A 23666-nucleotide genomic window follows, 5' to 3' on the forward strand; every position below is an offset into this window, starting at 1 on the left:
ATAATTAATATATATAATATTATATTATATTCTGCTTATTGTATTATAATTATAATTATTATTTTTAATATTATTATATGTATATTGTATGACGAAGCCAAAACATTTGTCCCAAGTTTCAGTCTTTGTTCGACACTGTTTTCTTTTCCCCTTTAATTTAAGTTTTTAATTACACTACGCGACATAAAACAGAACCACAACAATACACACACACACACACGTCGGGGTAGGCCAAGACGCACAAACACGCACACACACACCACACACACACTCAGACATTTGTGTGCCTACCCCCACAAAAAAAAAGAGGGAATAAAACAAAAACATTTGTGAGAGAAAATTAAGGAAGAGAAAAGAAATGATGGCGCCACTTGGGCGCCATTGTTGTCCCGCTATATTACAGAACCCCCCCCACAGCCCCCCTCTGCCATGCCGCCCACAGCCTTCCTTACACATGTATGCCTTCTCCTCCCTTATTCTTAGTTATCCTGTGGGGGGTGGGGGGTGGGGTAAGGGTTTGGTTGCTTAGCTTTCATGTCTCTGTTACTCCAAATTATTCGTATTCCCAACCCAACAGCAACAGTCCCTTCCCCTTCCCCTTTGCCTTTGCCGGCGCACATGTCGTATGCGTAACTTTTTAATTTATATTTAAATGTCAGCAGACAGCGCTCCGAATGAGTTCCTTCAAATCGTCTTTCATCATCGTTCTCTTCCACATGCTGTTTCTGGTCTGACATCACTGATCTCCAGCTTTTGGGGCTTGCGGCAGAGCAGCAGCTTGTCCGGATCCGCATTCGCATCCGCATCCGTGCGGCACGTTTGAGCGGCGTGCAAATCACTTTTGAAATCGCAGTTGTGGACAAGGTATGTGCTTAACATATTAATCACCATTCAAAAGCAATGGCCTATGCACTTGGCTTGTGGATGGCCTGTCCCTCCACTGGGAGAGGGAGAGAGGGGGCCCTTAGAGGTGCCTGGACCACGGATGTCTGCACTGCATGCTCATTCTGCTCACTTGAAGCGCACTTGAGCAGGCTGTTGCATATTTCATGGCGCCTCAAATGCGCCACTTAAGCTGACAACATCTCGAGCCGATGGAACATGACGAGCAGCTGGATGGAAGGCGGTGGCCGGAGTGCCAGAGACAAATACTCATTGAGGAAAGCGCTGTGCAGCGTAGTGCTGCTGGGTACGGAGCCGTGGAAATGCTTAAATTAATTCAAGCGCACTGCACTTGCGTTTGCTCCTCCTTGAGCTCCTCCGCCACGCTGTCTGCCGTGCTCTGTCGTTCCTGGAACTGAAATGACGTGCAGCATTTGTCTTATTGAATTAGTCTCTGGCTCCGTTTGGCTCAGTTTGGGGCAGGACACTAATCCGCGCTGAGCACTCCAAGGGGAGAGTTGAGTGATCGAGAGAGAGAGATGGAGTATTGTTCAGGTATCAATTAGAGCTGTCATGAAAGCAGAAGCTGTGCTGAAAGTAGAGCTAGTTGGGTAATAATTCCTGCCATGATGCCATGGCAATTGTGTTGCCATATTTTAGTCATCAATTCCAGCAGTCCAATTCCTTTTCAGTGGCCAATCATCTGCAGCACACAGCACAGCAGCATAGCAGAGCACTCTGCCTCTGCCTCCTTTTAATCTACGTGGAATTGATTTGATTGCGTAATCAATGGGAAATTCGAGGAAACAATTAAGTTTTAAATGCCTTCTTAAGTAGCCCGAATTCAGAACTGTGCCGCCAGGAATCGAGTTCGAAATCGATTACTTGGGAAAATCCGGTTTCTGTCTAAACAACAAAAGGTTTAATGAAACCTTACCCCTTAAAGATAGCTTAGAAAGTTCAGCAATCTGTTAATAAAAGCAAACTGCTGAAAAAGCACACACACACAGAAAAACAGGAGGAAAACAGGAAGGAAAAACGAAAACGAAGAGAAACTTTTAAGTACGCTATTAATGTTTAATTCGAGTTATTTAAGTTGGGCACTTAATTTAGCAGAGATGCCACTGGAATGCCGCCGTCTCTCTGTCTCTGCCACTCACGGTATTGTTTTCTCTTGGGTGGGGGGGATCCGTTGGGACTGCCAGAGGCCACACCTACTCGCCCCCTCAACCATTGCCTCCCTCGCACTATGTGCGTGACCTTTGGCCATTAAATGTTAATCCCGAACAGCACCAAAACCAGAGCAAAGGTTCACAAATGTCAGAGATGTGAAAATTGAACCAACAACAAATGGGGATTCGAGGCCACGTCTCTGTCCTTGGGGGTGAGGTGTTGGAATCGCCTTGTGCGCTGGGGCAGCATCCGTTTGACCAATGAAATTGTCTCATAATCCTGTAATTAATTTCTGCGCAAGTTGGGAAGAGTCAGGCGCTGGATGGGGCCAGGGTCCCTTCTGTCTCAAATGGCAGCGTAACAAATTAATCAACATTCGGCCCATCATTGATCATTGAACAGAGGGACTCAACAGCTGAAAAATTGAAAAATATCACAGCGAATGGCACTCCAACTCTCTCGTTCTCTGTCGCAGTGGAACTGATATTCTGGGAACCAAAGGCGGAATGAATATACGAGAATCATATGAAGCCCCGCCCCCACTCTGTTTGTGCATACGTCAAAGGATCCTGGTCCTGCAACTGATGCCTTTTGCCACTGACACCTTCTGAGACGCTTCAGAGGATGTGCTCGGTATCAAAAGGGGAAGTGTAAGTGTAAGCTCACAAGTCCTTGGGCACCTTGTAGACAAGAGATTTATTGAAATGGGAAATGTTGCACTGTCCACAACAGCTCCAGCTGCTGCAGAAGTAATAATGCGAGATGAGAGGCATCAGGTGGGCAGAGAGTTTGGTCAAAGCAACTGTCAGGTGAAGGCAACAGGCAGCGAGAACCACTGACCACTGAGCACTAAGTGGGCGGGCGACAGTTGCATTCACCCACACACACACGCTTACACACACACAGGCCACACGCAGCGTCAACACAAAAACACACACGCTAAACACACAAAGGCCACGCGCAGCGTCAACAACAAGTGGATGTAACTGAACGGAAGCGGAAACGGAAACGAAAACAAAACATCAGCCAGAACAAGCAGCAGCAGCAGCGGGAGGCTGTCACTCTTCCGGCCACGAAGCTTCAAATACCCTTCTTCCTACTCTCATTTTAATTACTCATAATTTCCCATGCTAATAATAGATTTATTGTGCACTCTCGTAGGTGTTGATGCTGCTCCTTTTGTGTTCCCTCTCCCATCTGGTGGGCGGGAGAACTGAATATATTTTTATGCTTTCCCTGGCCTACAGCCCCAGCCCCAGCCACACAATAACGAAAATCGTGAGTGATTGTCTGGAAAGTCATTCTGACATTTGACCAGCACCAAAACGCATCCAAATTGAAGACTTTGATAGAACAGCTCTGATTATGATTAAATTTATCAAGATTATGTTTCAGTTGTGATGCGACAAATCGTTCCACCGAAGGTTTACTGTTGGCAGTAAAACATTTTCCAATTTGTGGAATAAAAACGAACTCTGAATCTATCCGCAATCCATACGAGAAACTAGCCTCGGGGCAGGGGCTGTGGCTGGGGCTGGGGCAGTAGTGGCAGTCGTTGCCGTCGAGGTCATAAATGAAAGGAAAACAACATTTTCTGAGATGGAGTGAAAAACAAGCGGCTGCTTTTGCTGCTGCTGCTGCTGCTGCTGACGCTGGGGGATCAGTGGCGGAAAATTCTTGAATGCGAACAGGAAGGAAAACATTTGTTGCGCTTTACTCTCCCTCTAGCTCCTTTGGGGTCCGGTGGTCCCCCATTGGCTACGAGTATCCGTGTGGACTTTGAGGCGTGTGTGCCGCTAGACCCTGAGCTGCGTTCACAATTCTCTCCACTCTCCAGTCGCCACTCGCCACTTGTCCACCTCTCTGGCTGCTTCGCTGCTCACGCATCTGGCGGCATAGACACGCTTCACGCAGTCCACTCCACGCCACTCCACGCCCTTCCTCTACCCCTTCCCCTTCCCCTTCCAGTTGGTGACGCCTAATCGATAGCAATCAATAAATGTTGTGTGACACCGAAAAAAGAAATAACTTTTACGCACTTCAAAGGGGGAAACTTTACCTCGAAAATATGTACTCACAGGGGGGGCACGTCCCCAGAGTCCAGCGTAGATGTGACGGAACGGATTCACCTCGAAGAAGTCGATCAAACAGTCATTCAATCTGATCCCTCCACCAACTCAATCCACAATCCACCACCCACAAATCACATTAAAATTGAATCCAAATCGCTCGACTTCAGCGGCGGCAAAATAGTTGCCCGCCAGCCAGGCCAAGCCAGAACCTTTGTTTGTCCCCTTTGGCCTCTGGACAAATCATATCTGACTTGGGGCTGCCACCTGTCCGCAACAACAGCAACAACAACTGGGCTCTATCACAGCAATCAATGTGAAATGGAGAGCAGGCCAAGTGAGAGTGAAAGTAAATAGAATCGAGACAATCGACTGGACGATACCCGCTAATCAAGGCTACGAAGAAGGCTTGGCAATGAAATTTTATATATATATTCTGTGCTTTGTCTGTATTCCAGCCCTAAGTCTCTGAGGCTCGGAAAATTATCAGAAAATATTGGAACGAATATATGCCCGGGACCCTAAGCGAATGCCGGGGTATCGAAAACGAAAGCGAAAGCAAAAGCGAAAAGCGTGAAACGAAAAAGAGAAAACTCAGCGACAAAAATTTCAATGGCGATTTATTACCGTTACCATTTTTACGTGTGTGTGTGTGTGTGTGTGTGTGCCCGAGTGAAGCGACAAAAATCGATGATGCGACTGACCAAAATAAAGGCCTAAAACAGAACAGAATGGGCCAACAAGTATGTGCTAGATAGATGGATGACTGGACGGGATGGATACTCCTTGTATGTGTGTATGTGTGTATGTACATGTGTATGTATGTATGTATTTATTATCTCTTCTTCGTTTTCTGCTTTCTGTAGAATTTGGCCCTTACTCTTGTGTCGATATGGATTCCTGGAAGAACAAATGAAAATCAGGCGAACCCAAGCCGTAATTTAATTCAAAATCTGCTCGTCTGCCCTGTCTAATGATGACGTTCCGTTGCCCCGTTGACAGTGCCACAGAGGAGCAAAAAGGAGCATCCATCTCCTGTTACCGGCGATTGGGGGGGGCCCAGGCACCGACAACACCCAAACGAGGGGGGAAGAGGGCGGCCAGCACCTCCTCCAATGACACTGACAGCAGAATATGGAAAAAAAGGCAACGTTTCCAATGGGGCGTGGCAGCCAACAATGACTGGCATGACAGGCACACCAGCATCACCACACCCTCTAAGCACACACAGAAAGGGGGGAATGGGCATGCCTGCTGCATGTAATTATTTGCTTAAATCGCACAAATGTATGCAACGAATTTAGTTTAGCCCGAAAACGGTTGGCATCCTGAGTATTTGGCTAAGACAAGCGCTTGGCGTAGGGACTAAAAGCAGGAGAACTACAAAAAGGTGAATGGAATCCCAAGAAGGGTAACTACAAGAAGGGGACTTAAAAAGAGCTGCCCTGGCAGCTAATTTGAGTGTTTCAATCAAGTTAGGCTGTAGAACATCATGTGTTAAATATAGCGCCAATATTTCACTTAATAAAGATGCTAAAATCAAATCTGTGTATCGATTAAAGGTTTAAGAACTATTAAATCTCCCTACGGAGCGCCGCATTTGTGAAGCAAAGGATGACGGAAGGCAGGGCCCAGTGTACAGGGTTCACTTTTCAGTGTACAGGGTTCAGAACTTAAACTCCATGACAAGAACGGTGATTTAATTTTCATTTTCTTTTCGTGCCACCCTCACCCTCACCCTTACCACCGCCATTTTCTGTTGTTCACCTTGGCCTTAACGCGGCTTTTTGTCGCTCTTTGCCAATGTCCTTAAGCCAGCCAGAGCGGCACACACACACGCATCGTACGAGGATATGTGTGTGTGTGTCATGTGCGGTGTGTGGCTGTGTGACATGCGTGCGACTCCGTTTGGCAATCCCGTCACGTTTCTGGGTTTTACTTCAAATACCATTCCGGCCAATTGCTCCTTCCGCCTCCGAGAGCAGCCACCGCTGCCGTATACTCCCCGTGCACTGTGCCCTGTGTGCCTTGGAGCCACTGGTTCTCCTGCTCCCCCTCTACAAGACTGCCTCCCACAGCCTCCAGCTACAGCCACAGCTACAGTTAATTTTATTGAAACTGTTTTGGGCTCCCCAATGGTTACCTCTGACCACGTAGTCAAGGACACATTGGACCTGGGCTAGCCAAGCTTTGGTTTTTGCATTGCCCACTGAATCCACTGAATGCCCGTGTAGAAGTCCGCAGTCCCGAGTCCACTGGTCGCCCGGTTCTGTGCTGGCAGCAACGAGCTGAGGGCTCCCAGCTCGGTGCTGGCGGGAATTAGCGTCAGTAAATCAATGAACCGGAGTCGCCATCGCGCCAGCAGTCCGAGTACAGTGCGACCAGGCAGGGCACGCCGACTATGAGCCACACCCTACTGGGTTAGCTGGGAGAAATAGAGGAGGCCTACGCAATGGGACTGTGGATGGTGGACTGTACTGTAGATGGATATAGATGATCGCTCACTCCCTGCTGCCTGCTGCCTGTTGCCCGCGCCCGTTGCAAACATACCCTTGAACCCAGGCTGCCCTGCCCTGCCCCATGCTCTGCTCTCTGCTGTGACCAGGTGCACGCGGAGTGGAGTCCACAGACCAAAGACCGGGCCGCACAGTTGATTAGAAATCTCATTCGCATTAGCTGCCCGTTTGGTCAATTGAATCGGATTCGATTGTGTGAACAGTTGATTGCCGACCCCAGCCAGCAGATCTATTCCCACAGTTTCTCTCGATTTCTGATTTAAATCGAGTGCAGGAACATTCTCGTGGGATGGGATGGGCAACGCAACTGCTCGACTTGAGCGCGAGTACGAGTATTGCGGTCATATTTTGTCGTGGAGCAACGAGTACGAGTATGAAAAGTTCACAAAACAAAACAAAATGAAACGAAATGAAACGAAACTCCCTGCAAAAAGGCAACTTTAGAATTCGCAACAAACAGCTGAAGAAAGACACACAGGAACACACACAGAGGCATCTGAGAGATACGAGTGAGTGCTGAGATGCTGAGATGCAGATACTAAGTACAAGAAGCAACGAAGCAACGAAGCAACGAAGGCAGCGCGGCAAACTTTGTCAAAATATGAGATTTGCATAACTAAGAAGCATGCGAAGGCAGTCCAGGGTAAGGCAGAAAGGGAAAGCAGAGGAGCCAGGGAAAGCAGAGCAGCCTGGGAAAGCAGCCAGGGAAAGTAGAGCAGCCTGGGAAAGCAGAACAGTCTGAGGAATGTGTTGGCTGCTCTACGTGGATGTAAATGGTTGTCTTTTCGCAAAGGGGGTGTGGCGTGTATGCTGTGTGTATCTTTTTTGGCTGTGTGGATGGATGGATGGGATGCTGGTTCTGTGTGGCATTCAACAACTTTCCGAATTGAGACACTGAATGAACGAGTTGAGATGTTGACGGCAACGGATGTCGACTGCCATTCACTTCATACAAATTTTATCACTGATTCAATGTATAAAACGTGAATATTCAATGTCTGGCACAGACTACGCAGTTCCTCTCGTCTTATCTGTTTGTGTCTTGATTCAATTTAAGCAGTAGGTGGTGGCAAAAACACTTCACCTGAGCCAGCAATCCTTCTCTGACGGTTGCTACACCAGAAGGGAACACGCCACTTGAATGTTGTTGTTTAGCCGCGGAATATATTTTCCCTTCAACTAATGAATGCTCCTGGGTCTTTATTTATTGATTAATCCTCCATTTGCAATATGTAGCGATATCGGGATTTTGCCAAAAGTAAATCAAAATATGCAAAATAGCTGATAACTAATAATTTCCTTTAACAATTTGGCGAAAAGCCCCCCCGGACTTCAGGTAATGAGAATGGAGCAGGGCAAAAGGCAGCAGGACGATTGGAGGATGGAATCTCATCTGGGTCTCATTTGGCAGCCAGCTCACGTGCCGTATCCGAGTCGGAGGGTCTGCCTGCCTGCCTGCCTGCCTGTTGGTTCATTGTCCATTCTGGCAACAAGGCAACGCGGGGTAAAAAAAAGGAAAGGAAAGCAAAGGAAACCCAATCCAATAGAAGACCGAACCAAACTGAGTCGAGCCGAGCCGAGTCGAGGCCCAGTTAATGATATTGTTAATGCTGAGGCCGGGCCATAGGGAAACGGGAATGGAATTGAAGGCATGAGAATGGGTTGGGATGTTAATTATGCTGTCAAATCTCTTGCAAAGTCAGGATATACTCTTGAATCCCCCCTTGCTTGCCCTCTATCCATCCCTTTTGTGTGCAAATGCTTGGCTCTGGCTCTGGCCCTGGCCCTGGCCCTGGCCGTTGTTCATTGAAAAATTGACGCTCATAAAGTCAACAAGGACTAGACACACTGACACTTGGCCCGGTTACCAAGTTACCAAACTACCAAGCGATACGATACCGAGAGCAGCTGCTCTGCTCCTGGTCCCCTGGCCCAACCCTTTGGGACAACTTGTCATTGTTCAACCATTTGTTAGCACAATCATAGGGCCAGCTGCAATCTTGGAGCAGCAGCTGGTGTCTGTATCATCGCATGCATCACTGACAAACTTAAGGAAGACTTCAGGCCACCCACTGCTGCTGCTACTTCCTCCACATCCTGCTCCACAGATGGGTGGCGTGCCAATTGTGGCCGCAAGCTTCTTTTTTGCTACCATTAGGCATTTAATCGAAGCTGTTTTGGCTTCCAGCCCAACCACACAATGCCAACTGCAGCAATCAATCGCTGAAGGCGAGGCGTTTGCCAATGATCGAGTGGAGCAGCAGACCTTGAGGGAGGGGTCAAATCATAGTCACAGGGGTCAATATCTTGTTGGATAAAGTCCACAAAAATTACCCTTCGATACATTTGGGTAGGCTGGAAGCTAAGAAGAAAGCTCTCGTACCACAGACTTTGGTATATCCCTCTTGAACTTGCAGAGATGAGAGTTACGGGTTGGAGTACGTTTTTCAATAATATCACGGGTGCAAACACCCTTAGCCATAAGTCACAAATCGAAAATTGCAATTAAAAAAAAGGAAAAAGACAAAGATCAAAAATAATTACACACCACAGCGCACGATACTCGCAACGATCAAGTCGCATTACAACTCCAGCGAAGATGCAAAAACTGTAAGCCTTTACCCAACCCTGGCCAACCCGGCCAACCCTGCCCGACTGGCTGTTATTGGCTGTAACCCACAGCTAAGCCACTTATTTAAGCCACAGTGAATTGAATAAAAGTGCAGACTGAGGCTGAGGCTGAGGCGGTGGCGGAGGCGCGTTGGTTGACTAATTGGGTCATAATTAGCTACAAAGTGGGAAAGCGTTTCGCTGTCAACAATGTTGCCGGATAAGATGCGGCTTCAAAAGGTTGGCAGCCCGGACTTATGGCAGCTCGAATTTTCCTAAGTACGCCAGTATCTATGAGGGTCGGCGCCTGTTTGAGTAACTTTCACTCTGTGTTCGTGTGTGAGTTGCTCAAAAGCTGAGAAAAGTCAATGCCGCGAAAGCCTTTCGCCAGAATCTTCACGGCCTCCTTTGCTTAATTGCTGGGTAGCATAATTAGCTGGGCTTAAATTCCAATGCCAAGTGCCAAGTGCCTGCTGTCAGTGTGTTCTGCCGTTGGTAAAATATTTACTAATCGCATCTAATCGCATCTATATATATATATGGGCTTTCTCCTTCCCCATCTTCAAGAAGGAGAAGACCCACTTCAATAAGACAATATGTTTGCGGCAGAGACACTTCAGGTTCAAAAGGTTTTATTCAGGTAAAGTTCAGGTAAAGTGCCAATGAAAAGCTGGGAATTTGGATTAAAATCTAAAGAGCTCGTGGCATCAGCACAAACGCCCTTGGGAGAGACAGAATAATAATGTAGAAATAATTTTCAATATCTTCTGTTATTCTAAGCTTAAATTCCAACTACAGAGATACGTAATTGTTTTAGCTTTGATCTGCAGATAGATGTTTGAATTCCAATTTCAAAATTGATAATTAAATTAAATATTAAATATCATAATAACTCAAGAATAAAATATAAAATGGAAACCTATGAAATCGTATACACATAAATGTTCCGCGGAGATAGTTCGCGAAGATATTTATAACAGTACACAGTGGTTATTGATTAACGAGATTAAAATTAAAATATTTATATATAGTATGGTTATTGATACATTTATAGGTATATATATGTAGCTATATAGTAGATAGATATATAAGTGGGAGTTCTTATTGAATATCACAACACCTATACGGGGTATTTATGGGGTATTTAGTTTAGGAGTTACAAGCTATCAGAGGATCAGTGGGTAAAAGTACGAGTAGATTGTAGATTTGTAGAGAATACACAGATTTATAGAGAAATATATAGATACACAGAGTATACATACTAGCATAGGGTAAATGGGAGTTGTACGAGTAGTTCCACAGAACATCAATAAATCAAGAATACTTTTCAAGACGAGTCTCAAATGCAAGTTCCGCCAAGAAGGAAATATCAAAGGAGCACATTTAAGATAGCATACTAAAGTGGGGGCGGGGTATGTTATATGGGTACAGTGTGGTACATTATCTTATAGATGAGTTCCACCAGGAACCCAGGTAGGGGCCCCGTCACGGGGCTACATGGGTGCCTGGTGGTGGCTCGGTAAAACTGAAGGCTGAATGTCGGGATGGATGGATGTCGGGATGGTTGGATGGATGCGTTATGCTCCAAACACTTAAAGGTGCACATACGCATGCTATGGTAATTAGGCTGATTTAATTTTGGGCCTAACCAGGTCGGGTCAGACTAGGCTGGGCCCGTTCGCTGCCATCTTGGCCCACCACCTTCTGCTTCGGCTCTCTTGGCTCTTGTTCTTTGACATCGCATGCCCAATTAGCTAATGGATATTGACAGGGACACACGGGGACACACACACACACAGGGACACACGGGGACACACAAGGACACGGGGACACTTAGTGGGATGGGGGACGGGGGAGGGGCTGTTAGGATGTTGATACCCACATGGGTCGACTGACTTACCTGTCGCTGTGCGATTCCCTGTCGCGATCCGCATCCACATCCCCACCTTGCACCACCACCACGGATGGAACTGCAACAGCCACCGCTCCTACCTCGGTACCCGTGGCTCCTCCGTCGGCATCTGCGACTCCTCCGTGGGCTCCTGCGGCTCCTCTGTCGGCACCTGCGGCTCCAGTGTGGCCGCCAGCGGCTCCTCCGTCGGCTGCTGCGGCGCCGCCATGGGCTCCTGCGGCTTCATCGGCACCAGCTGCTCCTGCAGCTCCTCCGGCGGCTCCGGCGGCCCCGTCACCGTTGCCAAAGCTGCAGCTGGCCCCCTGGGCATCCTCGTGCAGGGTCACGGCCACAGATGTTTCGATCTTCTTGTCCTGATACTTGTCCGACATCTTTCCACTCAATCGAAAGGCTTGGCTTCTTCTGCTGGTCTGAGAGTTCCTTGTGGCAATTTGGCAATTTGCAATTTGCAGTTTGCGGGTGAGTTTCCTGTCCTGCCAGGACACGACACAACACAGAGACATGAGACATGAGATGAGAACAGTCGAGCAATTTCCAAAGTGTTGTAATTGTTTTTTAATATACAGCCTTTTCCTGAGAGCCCCCCCAAGCAGAAAAAGAAAACGAAAGGAAAGGAAAAAAAAGGAAAACCACGGAAAATTTAATGTTAATTAATTGCCGTGTGGCTGTTGGAAAGCGGCTTAGGTCCTGTCCCCGTTCCCGCTCCCGTTCCCGCTCCTGCTCTGCTCCCGTCCCCTCTCTGCTCGCGCCTCTGTCTAAGTTTTGGTTTAGGTTTTTCCCGGCTTTTATTGCTTTTGCGCGAAATTAGCCGCAATTTTTGTACGGCCAGCCAAAGGCAGGAGGAGACTTTAATAACATTTCAGGTCATTCGGCGGTCATACATGGGCTGTCGCCTCCCTCAATGTCGAACGCCTGTTCGCCTGTGGAATCGACTCACTCGGGCGGGCGGGGCATTTGTGGTTCAACAAGTGAAAAAAGTCATGCTTTATGCCACCATCGAGGCACATTTATTTGCGTACTGGCATTGCTCTCTAATTGGGTGTGAAATCAGAAAGGTGTCCCCACGTGCATATACAAATTTATGTTTGCAGCAGCGAATCAGCGAATCAGCAGGAGTCAGAGCATCCATCAAAGTTAGCCCTTAAATTGCCCGTGGAAAGTGTGGAGTTCAGCACTCAGTTTTCCCATGAATGCAATTAAGCTTAAACGGTTCTCTTATTTATGACAGAGTGCCCATTTATGGGAGGATGTAATCAGTTTGTCCCTGCCAATAAAATGCATTGTGAATTGTATTGGCACTGCATTGGCGGCAATTATTGGCTGCAATTAATATTCAGATAGCATTGTTTAAAGGCTTAGCCATGCCCACATATTACACCTTTTGGCCAGTCTTTTGAGGGCGGACAGGCATGGTTTAAAGCACTTCATCATCATCGACGCACCCAGAACAGAACAGAGCAGAACAGAACCGACAATTGATCAATTGCAGAAGATTAGCGCCACCAAATGCAAGTAATTAAAAAATAATATAATTTTAATGGCCAGGCCGACGAACCGCAGCCGTAAGGACGGACCAGAAATCACAAATCACTCACGTTCCCGTGCCCGTAACCAGGCTGGTGGCTGGTGGCTAGTGGCTAGATGGGCGGATGTCTGACAGTGGCAGCGATTAGATTAGAGTGTGGAAAGCAGTTAGTCATGGTCGCAAATTAACTACTTTTGGCCGTAATTGGGCCAGCGAGCGAGCCGGCCAGACGATAGCCGATAAATAGGCAACACTTGATGGACGCAATGTGGAGTTTTGGCTGCGTAATAGATCTGCATTTGGCTGTCTGACTGCCATGCCAAAGTCCCCCTGACCACAGACACTGACAGAGATATATGAATGTGGCATGGCGGTTTGCCTGGGAGGAGAGAGGGAGGGCGACACGCAGCGCAGGGATTTCTGCGGCAGTCCACAAATTATAAATGAAAATTTTCACAGCATTTGCATATGAATGATTCACACGGGGCCAGGCATAACAAAGGCTTGGGCGGTTCGGTTAGTGTGGGGCTATGGACTGTGGCCTGCGCTGCCCTATAATAAATAAATAAAGAATGAACAGAGTCCATCCTCCTTTCTGTGCTGCCAAGAAAGGTGCCATGGCGGAAAGGGAAGCTGGCAGAGCGAACATAAAGGAGCAGCAGCAGCAGCCATAGAGCTCTGTCCCAACACTAGGTAGCCGCACCACCAAAAACATTGTAGCTTTAGCCACCCGCCGCCGCCGCCGCACTGGTCCCCCCCTACACCAGTAAAAACCGCAACGAGCCCCTGAAGGCCCCTGTGGTGCAATGAAATCCCCTATAATTAATAAATTAGTTAAACTTATAATAAAACTTATAATTACTTCCTATCCCTATTTTAATGCTACAAAAAAGGCGGCCACTCCCATCTTTGAAATCCATTAATGTGGGGGGGGGACCATAGTGCGCCGCCACCGCCGCCGCCGCCCACACACACATGCTCATCAAATATGAAAAGGCAACGAAAATTAACCCGAAAAATATAAGGGAGAAAAAGAGAAGAAGAAAAACCAAGAAAAGCGAACTGAACCGAAATGAAATTTTCTGCTTAGGTCGCCAAAAGCGGGAATCGCTTTGATAGCATAAAAAAAAAGAGAGATGGCTTTATAATAGATATAAAGAAGGGGACGAAGCCTTCGGAGCCTCTCAGAGATACCTGACCTCTGCCAGCCAGAACCTCTGCTAGCCAGTCCCATTTCCACTCCCACTCCCACTCCCACTTCCATTCCACTTTCCACATTCTTAAAGTTTTACTGTTACTTCTTGCTTACTTTCCCTTCTTTTTTTTTTTTGTTTTCTTTTTGTTTGTTAAAAACCATAAAGTTTTCTCGGCACGCACGCACTTTCAAACAATAAAAAAAATATGCCAAAAAAAAGGTACGATTATAGTACAGAACATGATTCCAAACCTTTTATGCGTTGGATATGTTTGGGCACTTGTCAACTGGTTCTTCGATCTTCGATCGTCGTTCCTCGTTCCTCGTTCGTCGCTTTGGACTCCGGTATCTCAGATATCGTTGGTTGTTATTTTTATTTTTGTGTGACGCTGTCGCTGTCGTTGGTGTTGACGCTGATTTTTTTTTTTTGGCGGCTCTGCCTCACTGGAACACTCAATCTGAACTTGGAACTCTGGTGGTGGCTGATGATATTAACTTCCTTGCTGGGTGCTGTTCGGTTTACTGCAAACGTAACCGACAAGTGCTGAACAGGAACTGAAGTCTCTGGGCTAGAGGACACGTTATTTTAAATAAGCCACTGCTCGGGTCTGTTGTGTTCTATCGACTGTTGCTTCCCCGCGTCGCGCTGCCAGCTGTTGAATCGCCTCACCGAACTGTTGGCCTCCTGCGGCAGTCGCCTCCGAAAGCTTTTCGGAGAAAGCTCTGCTAAGGGCACATTAACAGAAGGCTGTTACGAATGCTGTTAGGGCTCTGTTAGGGGACTCACTCTGATATGGACCTTGGGCTTGAGCATGGAATCAGCGACCCCTCAACCCCCTTCTAGCATATGCTTGTGTTATGGAAAGGGAACCTAATCCCTATATCCCCACAACGTGCCTCGTACACAATGTTGTTTCAAATAAATATAGAAAATAATTGCTGGAAGAACAATAATGCAATCCCTGCCTCGTATGCAAATGTTATGCATATTCGATCATAGTTTCGCTTTGAAAACGGAAAACATTTGCCTAGAAATTGTATTTATAGATGCCTATGGATGCTTCAAGGATTCACGTGTACCAGTTGATTTATTCATACAATTTATTCACCCTTAAATATATATATTTCCATAAAATAAAACTACCATTCAAATAAGTTTATTTTGTATCGGATTTGATATTTAAAAGTATTTTACTTATTTCTTAGCTAGCTAGCGGTACTCCCAAGAATATTCCAGCATAAAGGATGTTTACCTATCCTATGTACGAGAGAGGGCTGATCAATAGCACTTTGAATAAACGATGGAGGTAAAACTAACCAAACCCAAAAGTGAAAAAATAGCAAAAAATACTTTTGGATGTTGCGGCCCAACTGCAATGGAAACAAAGCAAACAAGGGTTGAATTTTTGGCAAAAAATATTTTTTGTCTATTTTTTCACTTTTGAGGTTTGGCTAACGAATTTTAGCTCCCCTTATCCAAAGTTTTAATGACAATACCTAAACGCGACTAACTATGCGACTAAAACCAAAGTGGCAGAATTATTTTTTTGTGACTTTTCCCAGTTTTAAAATCAAATTTAGAAAATAACTCAAAAAATTATGAATTTGAATTGAAACTAAAATCTTCCAGGCGTTACCTACAAAAAGGCTGGTTTGGATTTATAGCTGCGTTTTCAGCTTTTCAGAACTGCATAGTTCTATGCAACCAGATATAAAATACTTAAGTGAAAAATAGAAGCACTACCTCTGAAAAAAAAAAAAATATCAGATTTTAAAAAATTCTTTAAAAAAAACTACTCCATTAAAAAAACAACAGTTCGTTCAAAAATTTAAAACCCCGAAATCTATAAGAATCTAAATTTTGGGTCATTAAAAAAAAATTCTAGTGTTGACTAGTGTAGGCCTACCTAAGAAAGCACCACCTATTTTCGCATTTGGTACAATGAAAACTCCACATGTCTGCACCATTTCATTTTACCGGTGGAAAAGATTTTGTTCTTTGACAAGTACTGTCGTTTTTTTTCCCAGTCCTCATTAAATCGATCAAAGAAATTGGCATTGTATTTGCCATTATCCGTTTTACCCCTCTATAAAGATAATCCATGTGGTTAATACCGCGAGCATTCCACAAAACGATCGCCATGACTTTATTGGCTGAAAACCCCACCTTGGCCATCTTTTGCCTAGAATCACCCTGAGAAATATGCTGTTATGACTGCTTTTATTTCTGGTGGGTTGTCCACGCTAACAAAACGGCGAAAAAACTCATCCTTATTGTGGTTAAACAACGCAGAACACTCCTTCGATGTTGTGACACGAGGGCGCTTGTGGTCCACTGTGAGATCATTCAAAATTGAAACCTTTTAACCATGCGGCAGCCTATGGCTCCCAGAATATGTTGCAATTTCAATTTCCGACCAATCGGCCAAAACCACATCGTAAATTTTTAAATTCTTCGGTTATAAGACCATAACTGGGCGCCCCGTTTTTGCACAATCAAATATAGTAAACCACTATTTTAGCATTGAAATCGATGAAGAAGAGATCCCATAGTATTATTCAAGCTTTTCCTTGGTTTCAGTTGTGGTTTTTTTCCGCAAACAATAATGCTTAGTCAGCACACGAAATTCCCTTTTTCCAATTATTTCTTCAAATTCAAAAGTGACCATGCTAAAACTACCGCCAAAATTGCCACATGAAACTTTCTCAGCAATCAGCCAATTAAAGACACTAATCGAATAAAATATTTATGGCTGGCTAGCAATGTGTTCTTTTGGTAATGCCGATTACGTGGCAGCCCGCCCTCGCACATTTATTTTGTGTCGTAGTCCTGGGAATACTTTCCAAATGCCCTTCGTTGGAATAGTGCTGGTTCTGATTGGTTGTTCTCATTGTCTTCACGTATTTGCATAAAGCGAAAAAATTCCAAGAAAATTCTGTTTTGCGTATGGAATAACATTTCAGTTCTAGAAATTCCATTTCAATTTTTTAGTGAGCTTTACAATGTTTTCAAATGAATTGCAGAGTCTCTCTCTCTCTCTCTCTTAAATGTAATATGACAAACTATTCGTTCTGTACATTGAAGATAGTTTTGTGGTTTTTTTTTTGTAGCTCCACGGTTTCACTTACACTTCCCGCGGGAATTGCGGGATCCAACCTTGAACTTGACACACTGGGCGACAAATTGTTACCTTGATCCGTCAGCCCCCCCCCCCCCAACGCTCACTCCCTCAACGACTTCTTCCTGAGCACCTGTCAGTCTCCTGTGAAGCGTCCCCAAAATCAACAAGTGGAGCATCAAGGAATAAGGCGCGGCGCAGGCAGCAGGCAGGAGCCAACCCGACGTAAAAACAAAAAAAAAATGACAACGAAGGGCAAACAGTTGCATACCAGACGTGGAAAGTAATTACAGAGCCCACGGGCCAATCCTCAGTGCTCTCCTCTCCAGCTCTGGCCCCTGGCGCTCAACCACCTGTGCACGGGCCACGACTTTAACTGGCAAGCCTTGGAGAATCTGTCAAAGGGAAGTCCTTAAAGTGGCGCCTCAGGCCGCTCTGTCGAATCACCTGAAATACGTACCATAATAAAGTGCAGCCTTGTGGGGGGTCTGAAAGAACCAAACAAACAAGTTTTGCATGCACCCGGCCCCGTTGCCAAGGAAGCCATTTAAATCGGATCTGCCCTGGGACCACCTGCCATTTCTAACCAAGTGCAACACAAAAGAAGCACAAAAGGAGCAGCAGTCTCCGGGGGCGGGAGTGGGGGAGTGGGGGGGGTGTGTGAGTGTGTGGGAGCGTCGCATTTGAGTGCAGCTGGAGATTGGTCTTTGGTTGTTGCTCTGGCTGTGGCTGTGGCTCTGGCTCTTGTGCTCTCTGACACTGGCTTTGCCCGGGATGTGGCTGCCATGGTGACCAACGTTGCGTATGCTTGATAATTTCACCGTCGGAAGATTCGAGCTCTAGCCCCATAAATATTTTGGCTGGCAATAAATCATCATCATTGACAACGATGGCCACTGGTACGCCTTCTGTTCCGTCTGCTCACTCTTCCTTCCACCTTGTGGAACGGCCGAACGGCGTTGAAAGTGAAAACACATAAACTCTGATGCCTTCCATTATACTTATACTCGTTTAATACCCTCACAGAAGGTATTTCACGTTTCACCAGACATTTGCATTTCCCAAGATTCTGTCCAAATATGGTGTCTCGCCATTTGATGTTGGGTATGGGTTTAAGGGTATGACAAGCCGCAGACCCTTAAGCTAATCTTTATTTTCTGGCTTACCAGGCGCTGGCTCTTACCTAAAATGGAACCACCTACCGTGTCCGTATTCGTGTCCGTGTCCGGCACTTCAACATCTCCACTCCTGCCGCTGCCACCGCTGCCGCTGCCGCTGCTGCTGCTGTCGCGGCTGTGTTATGGTCGCAGTCGTTAAGCTCGTACGTTACTTTGTTTCCTTTCCTTGTCACAAGCTTATGTAGTTCCTACTCCTTCCCACTTTCCTTCACACTCATGTGAACTCATCTCATACTCGTACCTATTCAGGAGAGTGTCCGTTTGCCTCTAAATGTGGAAGGGATTGGGGGCTGAAATTAATACCGCAACAAAGTGGGAAGGAACTCTTCTCACAGCTTGTAAAGGGATGTGTTGTTTTTCGCAATAATAAAAACAGCAGCTGCTAACAGAGCAGAGCTGAGGGCCCCAGTAGCTAGTGCTCGCCATATTTTTAGGTTCATTTTTTATATACACTGATAGAAAAAAGGCATAGTAAAAATAACTACAATCATATTTGAATTTAAAATGCCATTTTTAAATACATAACATAGTAAAATTTAATAGATATTCACTTTGATTCAAATATTGCTGTATTCAAAATGCTTTTTTTAATACGGTCATATTTAGACCTAAATCACAAAACACTTCAAAATAACAATAATATATTCCAAATTTGTAGTTTAATATGTTTCATATTTAGATTGACATATTCTGTGACATGATTTCAAAATTTTTCTTTTAAAATGCCAAAGGACAAAACTTTTTTATTTTAAATATTCCATTTTAAATGAAATCAAATATTTTTTGTAGTTATTTTAGACTATGCACGTATCGTTTTTTTTTTGTCCCTGCGTTTGCCAACTGGTTCCAGCTGCTGCCGCCTTGAAAACACAGTAACACACCATCTCACCAACGCAGGTTGGCATAATCACAACCCCCGCCCACACCGTTTATCTGTTTGCGAGTTATTTCTAGTTGCAAAACTTTAACCAAGTCCCACCGCATGTGTACTACGCCAAAATAATAACCAATTAGTTAAAAATGAATATAAATATAAATATGAACATATGTAGATTTAAATATTAAACATATTAAATTTAAATATGAGGCATATTAACATTAAAAAGGAACTACATATTAAATTTGAATATGAAAACATATTAAATTTAAATATGAAACATATTTAATTTAAATATGAAATATATTAAATTTAGATATTTCTATATTAATATCAAAATTTAAGTGAAAAATATTCAATTTTAAAGCAACCACTCTTGGAGTGAAAATCAAGGTCATAAATATTAAAATCTGAAGTGGAAAATAATTAAAATTTCAGGCTTTTTCTCTACGGTGGTAAGCCTTAAAATTAAAAATAAAATAAAATACATTTTATGAACGTTTGACAGTAGGGACTGGTGATGCAGTCCAGCAGCAGTAGCATACAACAGCAACATTGCCATATATTGATTTGACTTCTTTTGCTTATTAAAGGCTTATGCGGCCTATGGTCAAATATTTGAGCCCACAATTGTTGGCCCAAAGCCATTTTCACAAAGTTGAAAAATAACCTTTGTTGTCCAGTGTATAGAAAAGCTACCATTTAGTTAAGCCATAGAAATTCCATAGAGGCGCCATTCCATGTCGACGCTATCACCATTTGTGTACAGCAGGCACGGGGGGGGGGGGCTGGCACTTTAATCATCTTTGCATAGTTTTCTCATAATTGAAAATACGCTTAAGGGAAAATTTTTTGACCTTTGAGACCTTAATTGGTTCGGTTTTTTCTGGTTGCGATGCGTTTTTCAACGTTCGTGCTGCGTAAGTTGCCACTCCGTCTTACACAACACAGGTTAAAACGACGTCCGTTTCCATTAGCAAAGTCTTGCTTGCCCACACCTTGATTTTTGAAAAGTATATTTTGCTGCAAGTCCCCCTAGTCCCCCCAGGCCCTATTGGGAGCGGCCTAGCCAGGTGAAGCTAGGGAGTCAGGGAGGCCAGCGGAGGCCAGCGAATCTTAAAATTTTCATTAGGCCACTGATGCACAATAATTTTTCACAGTGTTTGGCGTTCTTTTTTGTGTCACATTATGCGAGTGGTCCAGTGGAGACTAAAAACGGAACTAAAAATTACAGCTTGAGACATACAAAATGAGGGAAGACTGCTAATTTGTATGCAGAATGTCTGAAATCGAATGGAACAATTGGATGCGTTAGTTAAATCAAAATTTGTGTTGTTTCTTGAGGTGCCAGGCCTTTATAATTTCAATAAAAATTATCTAAACTAATTTCAAAATAAAACTGATAGTTACTCACACGATGGAGAGGGGAAGAGGCGGTGTGAAGGAACGCGTGGCAGTGCGAGAACCAGAGTCAACAAGGCCTGAGATTCTGATGGAATGGCAACTCAACTTCCTTTATCTGCTCCTGCCCTGCACGGTACGGTACGGGCTGGCTGTGTCCCTTCAATTTGTCGCTGCTGTTGTTTGACTCTAGGGTCTCTCTATTTCTCTCTTTGGTGATTTGCAGTCCAGCAGCAGCAACAGCAGCAACAGCAATTGCTTGTGGCCGCCTGCATTAATTGGTCAAAGCAGCGGCAGATGGAATACAAAAGGCTATGCAGGGAGAGATAGTGGCCAGTGGGTGTGTGTGTGTGTGTGTGTGTGGGTGGTGCGTCAATCCATGATGTGCAATGTGGGAGAGTGGAAGCTGCTGATGGTCATCCATCGAGGTGGTTATTTATAGCTCTTTAATTAAATCAACGACAGTTGAAAAGTGTTGCCACCATGCCACCAGCGCCATGTCTCACCACCCTGCCGTTGCCGCTGCACGCTCTTCCCTTTCCTCCAAACAGTCGTTACAATGCGACGGGTTTTATTTTTGCATGTTCGCACAGGTTCAAAGTGCTCGGGAACTGTTGTCAAAACTGTTTGCTTTCCATGACCCTTTGCTAGTTGAGAAGAAAGGGAGTGCGCAACTTGAAGCCAGCAGAACAAAATAATACCCCAAGGAATGTTCATAAATTAATGCTCTTTGCACCATAATATTTTTTGTTTCTTTTACTCGGAATATTCCATTGTAGGTAATAGTAAGTAATAGGTATCACAGAGTCGGTATAGGCTCCTATTTGTTGTTGTTTTGTTTTTCCCATCTGTTGCTCTTGTTTATGCTGGAGTACACTTTATTTATGCCAAATCCCATGGAGGGAGTGTGGCATAAAGAACCGTAATTGGGCGGGGGAGGAGAGTGCGCACCGTGAGAGATACGTACATCTGTCAGCTAATATTTTATTTTTTATTTTTTTTTTGTGATTGTGAAGCGAGTGAGGATGCTGGAACAACAGTTCAGAGTTAAGAGTTAGCAGTTTCTCGCTTTGCTGCTTCGCGTTGCGATGCAATAAATCATGACCAGGACCAGGACCAGGACCAGAACCAGCAACAGAACCAGCAGCAGGGGACATTTCAATCTCGTTTATTTCACTGTCATTCACATCCCCTTTTGCTCCACGATGTTGTTGTTGTTGTTGTTGCAAAATCATTTCAAGGGACAACTTACAGCATTCGAGTATATGCATGTATACATACATGTGATTGTATACCGGAGAGATTTGGAGATATGCAGAGTGAGATGTGGATAAATTAATTCAATTTGGGCAGCACAAAACAAGTCGTTTTTATTGTAAAACGAGGCTGGAGCTCCAAGAGGAGAGCAAAATAAAATAATGAGTCAAAACTCACACAATTTGCGCTGTAAACTCCACTACAAGCTCCCCTTTGGCGTGCTTCTGTTACTCGTGTCATTTTATGTACAAACTCAATGAAAAAAGCCATGGTAATCAAATATGTACATGGTTAGTTATAAGTGCTATTTAGATTTATGAAAATACTAAAATATAATATTAGTTACATTATATTAAGCAACTAAATAAATTACATATTTAAATAATATTTTTTTATATTTAAATTAAATTTATTTATCCCACATACCCAATTGAATTTAATATTTGCATATTTAATTGTTTCCAATGCATTTGCAATCAAATCAAAGAAAATTCAATTAATTTGCATGCCTGTATTGTACATACATACATACATACATACATACATATACATAGTCGATCCAACAATTGAGACGAAAAGAAGGATAATTAGTCATACTGCAACATGCCGCACTGAAATTGAAAGGAGAACTTGATTTTATGGTTACCTGTTGAGCACATAAAAAAGTGGCCCAAAATACCCCGACCTCCCCTGCTTTGCCATTTATTTCTTCAGCAGTCGCGGTTTATTTAGCCGATTTGGATGCTTCAATTTTCCATCTGAAATCAATGTTTTAAATCATTAAATGGGCTAATTTTACCCAACCCAAATATACCAAAGGAATCCTATTAATTATTATAGTATTGTTGTCCACTTTGTGCCAGATTTTTGCCCACACAGCAATCGAATAATCACTGCCTTTTAAGGCTATATTCTCTATATATGTGTATATGCCAGGACAGCCATGCATGAGTGCAGGAAAGAGATGCAAGTAGTAGATGCTTGCAAATAAACGAATAGTCCCAGAGAGTGTTGCCACACACAAACTATACGTATTAATGGCTGTGTGTGTTTTGTAGTAACTGCTTTTTGTTTATTGCCTGCGTCCGAGTGCATGCCGCTATGTGCTGCACACCCAATCAGCAAACGGTGAGGCTTATGATGCCACAACGAGCTGACTTATTTCCCGACTCCACACCACCCTACCCCCCATTGACGTGCGTCCAAATCTAGGGAATTGCAGGACTGCGTATTTTTGTGCACAGAATAAACTACACATGTGTGGGTGCATAGTAGTACACGAGTATGTGTGCATGTGCAGCCTACATATAGAAATATTTTCACACTTTTGATGCCTTCGTTTGGAGCTGCCAGAGATGAAGGCATGAAAGAGATAAATAGAGCGAGATGCATGGAGTTGATGTGGAAAATATTGTTTCAGAGCGAGATGCATGTAGCATTGGCTTTCTCCATTTCCCCGCTGCGAGTGGCCAATCATCGAATCGATAGGCTTATGTGCCACACAACTGATCAGACGGCTCTCGGCATTCATTTGCAGTTGGTACTCGTACGCACGAATATTTTCACAAACGGCAACAAATAGTGCCTGTTGCATGGCACTTGTGACTGCTGTGATTGCCTCACGTTGGATGTGCTATGTATTGCGTTATGTGGTGAATGGCCAATCGCAGAACGGAATGAACGGCGCCAGTCCCCTCCTGCACTCCCACTTCCCAGACTTAACGTGAGAGCCGTTAAAAGTAAGTAATTACTGTGCAGCAAGCACAGCTCCGTGGTGGCAAGCTCTGTGTTGTTGTGGCAGTGTTGGGTTGCAGCTTTGGGTCTGTATTTGTGTAAAGGGCCTAGCTACACCTACACAAGTTATTTGCATACAACCAGAGGTTTAGCTTGTCGGTTGAGCAGCTTTTGCTGTTGCCGCTCTTCGTGCACCATCAGTCACGATTCGGGCAGGC

At 44.6% G+C, this 23666-nt stretch overlaps 1 protein-coding gene across 3 annotated transcripts in view; it reads right to left on the reverse strand.

The window, feature by feature from the left end:
* The window catches only part of LOC111066363, an 85785-nt gene extending 67283 nt beyond the window's left edge, over positions 1-18502 (reverse strand). For 2 of the 3 annotated variants that reach the window (XM_041591911.1, XM_022354905.2), the window contains exons 1-2: positions 14135-14513; positions 11151-11635 (exon numbers count right to left, since the gene is read on the reverse strand). In XM_041591911.1, the coding sequence (XP_041447845.1) occupies positions 11151-11533 (383 nt within the window). In that variant the 5' untranslated portion in view covers positions 11534-11635; positions 14135-14513. Of the gene's footprint in view, positions 1-11150; positions 11636-14134; positions 14514-18203 lie in introns of those variants that run through there. The other variant, XM_041591909.1, reaches the window with a different exon arrangement.
* Between the last annotated feature and the right edge of the window lie 5164 nt (positions 18503-23666).

Source organism: Drosophila obscura, unplaced genomic scaffold (genome assembly GCF_018151105.1).
Source record: "Drosophila obscura isolate BZ-5 IFL unplaced genomic scaffold, ASM1815110v1 contig_165, whole genome shotgun sequence".
In the NCBI taxonomy this organism is placed as follows: Eukaryota; Metazoa; Arthropoda; class Insecta; order Diptera; family Drosophilidae; genus Drosophila; species Drosophila obscura.